This window comes from Pleuronectes platessa, chromosome 4, assembly GCF_947347685.1.
Source record: "Pleuronectes platessa chromosome 4, fPlePla1.1, whole genome shotgun sequence".
NCBI classification, from domain to species: domain Eukaryota; kingdom Metazoa; phylum Chordata; class Actinopteri; order Pleuronectiformes; family Pleuronectidae; genus Pleuronectes; species Pleuronectes platessa.
Genome location: NC_070629.1, coordinates 19,858,953 through 19,868,678, shown reverse-complemented (window position 1 = coordinate 19,868,678; position 9,726 = coordinate 19,858,953). Strand labels below are relative to the sequence as shown.

General features: G+C 40.6%; 1 protein-coding gene across 1 annotated transcript; it reads left to right on the top strand.

The window, feature by feature from the left end:
- Positions 1-306: 306 nt before the first annotated feature.
- On the top strand, positions 307-9,155 carry ndc80 (NDC80 kinetochore complex component). The gene is made up of 17 exons (XM_053420710.1): positions 307-418; positions 862-957; positions 1,744-1,827; positions 2,210-2,336; positions 2,477-2,649; positions 2,877-2,979; positions 3,068-3,157; positions 5,466-5,559; positions 5,679-5,779; positions 5,929-6,073; positions 6,489-6,694; positions 6,914-7,063; positions 7,192-7,281; positions 7,374-7,466; positions 7,820-7,950; positions 8,144-8,246; positions 8,879-9,155. Exons 1-17 carry the CDS (start codon positions 411-413, stop codon positions 9,005-9,007), a joined length of 1,923 nt encoding a protein of 640 aa, XP_053276685.1. The 5' UTR covers positions 307-410; the 3' UTR covers positions 9,008-9,155.
- Positions 9,156-9,726: the final 571 nt, after the last annotated feature.

Genomic DNA, 9,726 nt, shown 5'->3' with positions numbered 1-9,726 from the left:
TGATATTTGTCTACAGCTAAAACATGCACAGAATCAATTCAACTTTACTTGTATAGAAACGTTCATACTAATCAAACCCAATTCAGTGTGATGTGCAGGTGATTGACAGAACAGAGGAATTTCCACATGAATTAAATATTCGGATTACGACATAAATGGCTTCATATAATTTACCTTCCAAACAAAAGTGTAACCTTGGACTCATCGTTTTATTCAAATAACCAAGCGGACAATTCGGTTATTTTACGCGGTGCGTTGTGAAGCCTTTTTTGGACCAAACGGCTCTCCGTACTCCAGTGACGTCACGGCCGTCCGGTAGTTCGTATCGTTTTGGCGGGTCCGCATTTAAATACGATCCTCGACGATTCCTCCGATTGTGTCGGTTTCTATTTGCTTTCTTCAGACGAAACATGGAGCGGTACGTGTCAACTTCGCTCGAGAACTCGTTAAAGTCAACGCATCGCTAACACGAGCAGCTTATCACATTCTGACTAAGTTTAATGTTTGTCGTAACGTAGCCAAGATGTCGTCAGTCACCCTGGTGCTAACGTTTCTGCCGTTTCTAACCTTTACGTGTTGTTTACTGTTTACCGCAACATTCAAACTTAGCAAACAACAACATTAACCCGGTGTGTTTCGCTAACTCAGCGAACCAACACTGCAGCTACTATGCTAGTTGGCTAACTAGGCTACCACCACATAACAAAGTGACAGACTTAACGTTAACTAGCTCACTGACATTCAGTCGAAGTCAGCTTTATACGCGGCGTGTTGGTGTGTGTGTGTATTTTGTGAATCAACAGATCAACGCAAATGAAACGACGTTTTGTGTGCTTGTTTTTTTTATAATGTTGTGTCCAGTGGGAGGCTGAGCCGAGCGACCAGCAGCCGACCGCCCGAAGTGCCGATGAGGGTGCAGGACAGCAACAGGATGAGCATGTACACAACGCCCCAGAGGTGGGTTCGAAGTACCCTTCTTTAGTCACTCTCATTCACTCAGACTCTGTATTTACTCGTACTTCTTTACTATACCGCGTGTTTCTGTCCACTTGTGTATAACGTGAACCACACCCACACAACATTGATGAACTTGACTGCTTGAGTCTTTATGATCAGGGAGATTATCCAAAATATGATATCGCAGCAGGTTATTTATCGGGTATAGTTTTTGCTGTTTTCTCTGTACGTCATTTACTCGTTAACACAAGAAAACACAGACAAATACCCATCATACTATCCAGGAGCTCAAGTTGACATCATTAAATGTCTTTAATGGTACAAAACTCCCAAGTGAGTAATAACAGAAATAGTTATTCATATCGCACTCACACAGGTTAAAAAACAACAATTTTAGATGACAGTAAATATAGAGTGCGTTTCATAATCACATGTTGAAATATTTCATTGATGATCAGGTTCTTTCATATGAGAGTCTGGAAACATCAACATTTGTGCAGATTTATGCTTGAAAGATGACTTCAGCATCAAATAAATGTATCAATCAATTCATTTTTGCCACTTTAATTTCATGATGTGTAATGGATAAAAACACCAGAATATTTATTTAAATAGAGGCTTCAGACTTGTAATTATTCAAAGCACAGTATGACATGTGGAAACATTATTGGAGAATATGGGACGACTCAATGAAGAAAGCTGAGCGATGGATTAGCAGCAGCTTGTTCAAAAGAGAGTCTGCCGGTGACGACCATCTGTTTGTTCACACGTTTTGTTTCTTCACAGTAAACAGCCTTCGTTTGGAAAACTCAGCATTCCCAAACCCCAGTCTGTGACCTCTGACCGACGAACCAGCTTCTTCGGTGCCCGGTATGTGAATTCTATTTCAGAAACTGACAACATAATCACTGCAAGCTAATAGAAATGAGAACATATGGATGTACATCAATAAAGTCTGACAAAGATTGTGTCAGTGTGATCTCAGTCGTAGTGAAATGTAATAAAGCAATGAAATTGTTGTCCATTCTTACAAAGTGTAGAAGGAAAGTTCTGCAAATCTCCTGTTAATAAGAATCATGCTAAACTTCTACTGACTGAACCTTTCAGGATTTACTACACGTTAGAAGAAAAAAATACAGGTTCAATCGGTCATATTAACTATTTCTTATCATTCTTATTAGTGTCTTTTTTTTAATTTTTTGGTTGATATTGGATGTTTTGTTTGTGTTTAATGTTGATCCTTTGACTGCAGGACGAGTGGAGCCAGCATGAGTCGCAACAGCACCATGTCTGGCTTTGGAGGAACTGAGAAGATTAAAGACGCCAGACCTCTGCATGATAAAGCTTACGTTCAGCAGTGTATCAGGACGCTGCATGAGGTAAAAACCAACGGATCTATGTATTTAAAGCAGTTAATTACCAAAATATAAGCTGCGTTTTGCTAAATTTGTAAATTAAGGAAAGCTCAACGGTGTACTTACGTATGTCCAGCCTGATATTTGATCTTGTATCTCACTAGTATTTGATGGAGCAGGGTTACCCAGGAACTCTGTCACCCAAGACTCTCACGTCTCCCTCCACCAAGGAGTTTGTGAAAATTTTTGAGTTTGTCTACCGTCAACTGGACCCGACCTTTGAGATGCCGAACTCTAAAGTGGAGGAGGAGGTTCCCGCTATCCTCAAAGCTCTGAAGTAAATGCATCTGGTTGTTCGTGTTATAAAGTCATAAAGAAATATCACATAAATACAAAGAACATTAGAAATGCTACTTTATAAAAAAAAAAAAAATCATTGTGGAAGAAGTCTAACATGGAAGTACCATACATTGGTTGTGAGCCTTGGTGTTGACTCCTCTCCTATAGTTTCAGAAACATTGGTGACTGTCTGTTTATTCCTCTCCTCCTTCTTTATGGTTGCAGGTATCCATTTGTCCTCTCAAAGAGTTCAATGTATTCTGTGGGAGCTCCTCATACGTGGCCTCAGGCCCTGGGTGCGCTCATGTGGCTGATTGACAACGTTAAGGTGCGATACAAGCAAACACGTATTAATAGGATGAATGTATTTTTGATTAAAAAGAGACGAATGCTTACTGTGTGTATCTGTGTTTCAGATCTACTCGGGTTTCAGTAAACAGGAGTTGCTGTTCAGCGACTTTTGTGAAGACAGTGACAACATCGAGGAAGGGGCCGATTACAACAAGGTATTCTGACTCTTTTAAACAATACTGAACAGGGTTTCCCCCAGCACTATCTTGTTAAGGCGGCCGCCTTAACAAGACTAGGGCCCCGCCTTGACTACCAATGTATTGAAAAAAAAAAAAAAAAAAAAAAAAAATGGCATTGATAATACTCAGGTAATACTGTTTACAACATTAGTCGTGCCAATAAAGTTTTTTGAGTGTAATTGAGACGGCGACATCTGGTGGTTGAATATATTGTTGCATAGTCTATCATAGTCACCTGTCAATCTACCGCCAGTGACGTGCGGTGAGGTCAGTGAGTGGGTAGGCACTGAGTTCTGAAAGCCAGATTTCTCTAAACCTATATATTGTTAAATCAAAAACAATAAACAACAAACAGGCACGCACGGCCGATTTCAAATAAGTTCCTCCCTTTCTTTCTTTCTCTCTCACTCACTCACTCACTCACACACACAGACGGGACGTATATGAAATGTCACGACGGTGACTTCAGGTTTGCCCGTAGCCTACTGTAGTTTGGTCTAAATGATTAAACATCGCATCCATCGACTTAACGGACCCGTCCCTCACACCGAGGGCAGAATAAACGTAAGGCAACAAGTCAAACCTTCGCCGATTCAAACTACCGGTACTACTTCTATTCAACTTAAAAATAAAAGACAGCATTCATCATTATGTAGGACTACAGCATAACTAATGGCAACTCCACTCCATAAACTTTATCTTAATAGATATAGTACCAGTAGCATATGCCCCATGGACCTGTCCAGCATCAGAATGTAACCATTTATCCACATTGCAGAGCTTAGGTTTGTCCGTCAGTAACAATGAAAACACAACTGCTCAATTGAATATAAAATGCAGAATGGATTGCACTCGGTATCAATTCATCCAACTTTATTATTAAATAAACCCCCAAAAAGTTTCTGACTCACCAATCTGACTCCCTGGCTGTAGAAATAAGCAATACGATAGTAATCCAGTGACAGTCTGACTGACAGCACAGCTAGCTAGCATCCTTCCGTTCATGTAGGCTACCTGTCCGTTTGAAATGCTCGAACATTGTTTGTCCCTGTTGCTGCTGTACACCGTCCAAGGCTGGCGCAGGCCTTTCTCTTGCTATTCATTCTGTTCCTTTTTAAATTATAATCCAATTTGTTAAAATTCCTCCAGTCTGAAATATCTGCGGGCACGGACACGGCAGCTGCAATGTTGACTTAAAAATCCGCGGGGGTAACGCGACGTGAATGAGCATAGCCAACGTAATGACGTTGGCCTAAGCTGCGTAAATGTCTAGTAATATCTCGATTTTAATTGGTCCATGAATGATATGTAACGTAAAGGCTTATGCAGTATGATGAGCTACATCAGCTGTATCCAAACCTGTCCCTCCTGTCAGCGATCGCGCTCACGATACCAGTGGCAAGTGTCAATTGTGAGCGAGATTTTTCTGCCATGAATAGGGTAAGCCCATCATCTTCTCACTATCTTAGTTCAAAATTTAAAATATTAAATACAACATTGACTTCATTCACTCTATGTGTAGATAAAGACAGACCTGCGAAACAGGCTGCAGGGCAAGAGTCTTACAGCCTGCATGAAGATCAGCATCAATGGCCCACCAGTGTCTAAGTTTAATTTCAGCAGGGCGCTGGAACTGTTCTTTGCACAGCCACGCAGAATAGCATGCACTGATGCCTCTTGTCAGCTGTGCCGCAAATAAGAAGATCCAGAAAGGAACTGTAAATAGTTGAATTTGTCCTTTTATGTGCATACAAAAGTTAAGTGTATTGTCCATTATTTGTATTTAATTTGCACTGTTCTTTAATTTTATTTTGTAGTGTCTGCATGTTTTCCACAACATTTGTACCTACTGTTGTTTATTTATATTGAAATAAACAGTTGTTTATTTCATTCATGCGTACTGGCATCTTTGAGCAAAATACCCCCAAAAATTTTCGCCGCGCCGCTACGCGCCGCGCCAACAGCACCGCTACACACCGCGCCAACAGCACCGCCACCTGCTTACCACCTTGACTGAGACATTTACTGGGGGAAACACTGCTGAAAAAGCTTGATGGAGACCGCTCAAGAGGAATTTAAACACAATACCTTCTTGTTACATGGTTATTAACAGTTTGTGTTGTTTTACTTATTTATTAATAAGCTATATAGGTGTTCCGTGTCTTTGACCAAAGTCAACGTCCCTAACAGAAATATGGATTTAATGGGTTAACTGTCTTTTTTTTTGTCCGTTCTAAATTTCTATGTTTTTTTTAATATTCTCTTTCACTTTATTACTGTGCAGCTCTTCTTGGATTACACAGCAGAGACATACTCCAAGTTCATGCAGGGTGATGACACGTTTGAGGATGAGGATGACTCATTCCTCACTAAACTAAGTAAGCACATCATCCTCAAATTAGTTTCTTTGTATTTTTGGCGCTAAATTTCAATTATAAATTTTGATGTTTAAAGAAAATTATAACTCCATTAAATATTTTTGCTTGTGCGTTCATAGAGAAGCTTTACAACGTTGACGAATGCCTGCTGGCCTCGATGTTGGAGAAGCACAGAATCCTCAGTGATGAGGTTGAACTGCTGGAGAAGGAGAGCCAGACGGTCAGAAGCCTTTTACATTGACTCATTCCCATCTGCATCAATTAATCCTTCGGGCTTTCATAGATTATACTTATTATGCTGAGTTCTGTCAGTAATATAAAACATGTGTAGGGAGAGCAGATAATTTACCGTCTCCCTTTCGTGTACAGGACCGGCTAATGACAAAGAGGATGGAAAAGATGAAGCTGCAGGCCGACCTCAAGAAGCTCCAGAGTTACCGGATCAGCCAGGAGTCCTTTAAAGCCAACCTGGAAAACAAAGCCTCAGAACTGAAAGATGACCTGGAGACCACTGGTAAACACGATAGACCGATGCACTGGAGGCTGTGGGGAACTGATGATGTCCGGTTTTGAATATTTAGTCTCCATGAAGATGTTTGTGATTATTTATATGGTCTAAGAAGCTGGAATTACAAATTTTTATACAATTATTTAATGTACTTTACTTCTGATGGATTAATGATTTTGAATAGTGGTTAAATTTTAAGTCAAATTGTTGTAAATGAGACTTAAAAAATATAGAAAGATATATTTTCCTTGGTTTTTACTGGTGCATGTTAGTATGTACTGCATTGCTACCACCAGAAGGGGGCGGTAATGCACCTGAAAGCTATTTGCCAACCACCATGAACAACAAAAGGAGGAGAAGAACCTGTTGAATGGACGTGATTACCTGAACACCATGTTTCTCCTTCTCTGTCACTTTGCAGCCAGTCATCTGGAGTCTCTGAAACATGAGCAGTATGAGCTGCAACACCTCCTGCAGAACCAGAAGTTTACACCAGCTGACGTAGAGAGGATCAACAGAGAGAAGAGAGAACTCCAACAGACCCTCACCAGTATCAGCAAGAGCCTGGAGGATTCTGAGCAGCACAAGTGGAACGAAGAGATCGCTCTGGCCAAAGGGAATGAGAAGGTACTAGTGAATCATCTTATTTTCTGAAAAGATCCATCAGATCTTAACGTCCATATCTGTGGATGAAGGTTTAACTGACACTGCATAATTTGTAATTCCAACGATTTATACTTTTTGTGAGTATAGATGTTTAATATCAGATGTTCCAGTAGGAAATATTCTAACCTGTGTTATCACTTGTTTCTTTGTCGCTTCTGTCTATTTCTCTCACGTCTATAGGCTGAGTTGAAGGTGGCGGAGTACCACAAGCTGGCCCGTAAACTGAAGCTGATACCGCTCTCTGCAGAGAACGCCTGTGGTCATGATTTTGAGATCAAACCTTTTGAAAATGGACCCAACGGCATGGTTCAGCATAAAACACAGATACAGGTACTTCCAGTTCTTTATACACGACTATTTGAATCTGTATTTATTGCGATTTGAATCAGATCAGTTTGAACACGACGAGCCTCCTGTATTCTGCACGTTGTTGTTAAATTTGTTTCTGTGTTGTGTAGATGTTGCTGAGAAAGCTGGTTGGTGACGTGGAGGAGGAGAACAGCCGATTGGGCAACATGATCCTCAGTCTGGAGGAGTCTTGTGAACAGGTAAATAACTGTTTGTATTTGTGACTGTCCCACATTAATCTAATGGGATCGTAACATTGATACTGTGGCATGTGTTTGCTTTTTTCTTTTAGTTGAATTCGAACATCTTGGACAAGTCCAACGATCTAAAGCAGCTGAGAGAACAAATTCGCAAGCTGGACGAACGGTTGGATTCCGGCATGCAGGTATCGTCTTCAAGTTTAGCTTCATATGCTGAAAATGTTAATGTCAGTGTCCCAGTCAGAGTCCGTCACCATGATCCAACGCTGCTTCTCGATATTTCTCTTGCTTTGAGTGACCCCTAGTGGCTGAAGTTATATATTGTACGTCTAAGGAACTTTGACCTTTCGACAATGGTTCCAAAAACATACGAACAAGAAATCTTCATACCTGCTCAATAGAGAATCCCATACAGGTTGTCTTTGCATCATCAGAACCTCACTGTACCGTTTGTCTACTGAGCTGAAACAGACAGAAATGAATTCATCTGCTCCATACACTATAATAACTAGTTTCCCATCTGTGTGTGTGTGTGTAGGAGCTGGCTCGAGAGGAGCAGGATTGGGCAGCAGAGATGGAGTCAATGGACAACCATCGTAAACTTCTGGAGAAAAAAGTCAACTATGGTTACGATGAATCGGTGCAACAGCTGAAGGCAGCACAGCAACAGTAAGTGACAACCAGGGTTAACAATTCAAATGATCTGTATGCTGCTGCTTGCATTTGGCCACTACAAAACAAAACGAGATTACAATGAATCTGCTACATTTATTCATTCAGTGTCACCTGGAGCCTTAACATCCTCTGTTTTTCTCAGTTCTCGGTTTTTCCAGTAAAAGAACTGTGATCCTCTCTTCTCCAGGTACCACCTGGTGCTGCAGGAGACCAATGAGGAGAGGCGAATGGTGGCCAGCAACCTGACGTCTGTGTTCACCACAGCAGCCAACCACCTGTCAATCACAGAGGTAACACGACTCGAGTTCTGCATGGTAGAATCACAATGTGTTTCAACTTACATGCAGTAGGCATGTTTTAATTGTACCAGAAAGAATAAAAGACTGATGCCTGCTGCACGATAAAGGATAATCACAGCGCGTTAGCAATTTGTCCTGTTTTATTAAATTACATAAACTAGTACACCCAGATGATGATGCCAACAGTGTGCCTCCATGTGGAAGTGGAAGGTCCCAGATTTTTACTGGACCCTCATGTGTGTGTTCTCACAAATACAACCGGTTTCATCCGTCTTGGGTCTCAGATATTTAAAAAAAATTAAAAGATTGTATAGTGTGCAGCATAATGTGCTCTTGAGTTCGGTGGTTCAGGGTTTTTTCTCCGCACACTCAACAGAGGCTGATCAGAGAGTATCTTATGTATTTCACTGGTTTAGATTGTAAACAAGTACTTGATTGTTAGAACTCCGGGTAATGAATTAAAACAATACAGTTTTATGAATACAAAACCCCCCTCAATAATGAAACTTTAAGTAAACCAACAGTCTGCATCTATACACCTGTATTTAAATTTGTATTTAATGTTAACGCTTCGTTCACTTAACTTTTTGCTCACGTTGCTTTTTGTGCTTGGTGTTGTGCAGAAGTGGCTGGATGATCTGCACAGCCGAATGCAGCGCTCCTGCTCGAAGGCCGTGGAAGAGGATGCTGCTGCTGTGCAGACCATGCAGGAAGCTTTGAAGAGCTTCAAGTCCAAGGCCACCAGACTGTAAAGAAAGACGACAAGATGACGGCCCCTCGTTCATTTCAGGGACCGTATGAAGTGTGTGTGTTATTTGTGTTTTCACGTGTCATTTTCTAACAACACTTTTTTTGTTTTATTATTTTTTAAACATGTAAAATAAAAAAAAGTTACTTGAACATCTCCAATATGTCTTTTATTATTTAAACATGTACCAACTACATATCATAGAATGTGTTTAAGGTTCTTCATTGAGTAATTATTTCAGTCTTTAACAGAAAATCTGTGTTGAAAGACATTTCCTCTCTTGGTTTGTTTGTGTGTGTATGGCTGCTCTATAAATAGCTCCTCAGTTCTTCCTCACTGATCATCCTCTACCTCATTAGACAGTTGCTGAAGCCACTAGAAGACGGTGCATACCACTGGCTGCTGAAAGTCACTGTTGAATACAGGGTTTCTGTGGGCTCCTTAAAAGATTAACGTGTAATAATGTGTGTAATAACTGAAAGGTCTACTAGGTCTAAAATACACTCAGGTAGGTCTTCACTATGGTAAAATTGGATACCTGAGCTGCTTTAACTCATTTCCTAACTTCTCAACTGTTCAACGTTGCAAAATCAAGTTTTTATTTGGTTTATCAGGCCGTTTGTTAATCTGAGTGCAATGTGACGCCCAATGTCGCCAAATTGTTAAAGTTTTATCAAATAAATGTCAAGACCAGACATAAAGTCAAATCAACACTCCTGCTGC

What these genes read in the sequence shown, in the direction of transcription:
- ndc80 (XM_053420710.1), top strand. An exon ending in ATGTACACAACGCCCCAGAG is followed by an intron (nt 958 to 1,743) that starts GTGGGTTCGAAG and finishes GTTTCTTCACAG; the next exon opens with TAAACAGCCTTCGTTTGGAA. An exon ending in CTCATTCCTCACTAAACTAA is followed by an intron (nt 5,560 to 5,678) that starts GTAAGCACATCA and finishes GTGCGTTCATAG; the next exon opens with AGAAGCTTTACAACGTTGAC.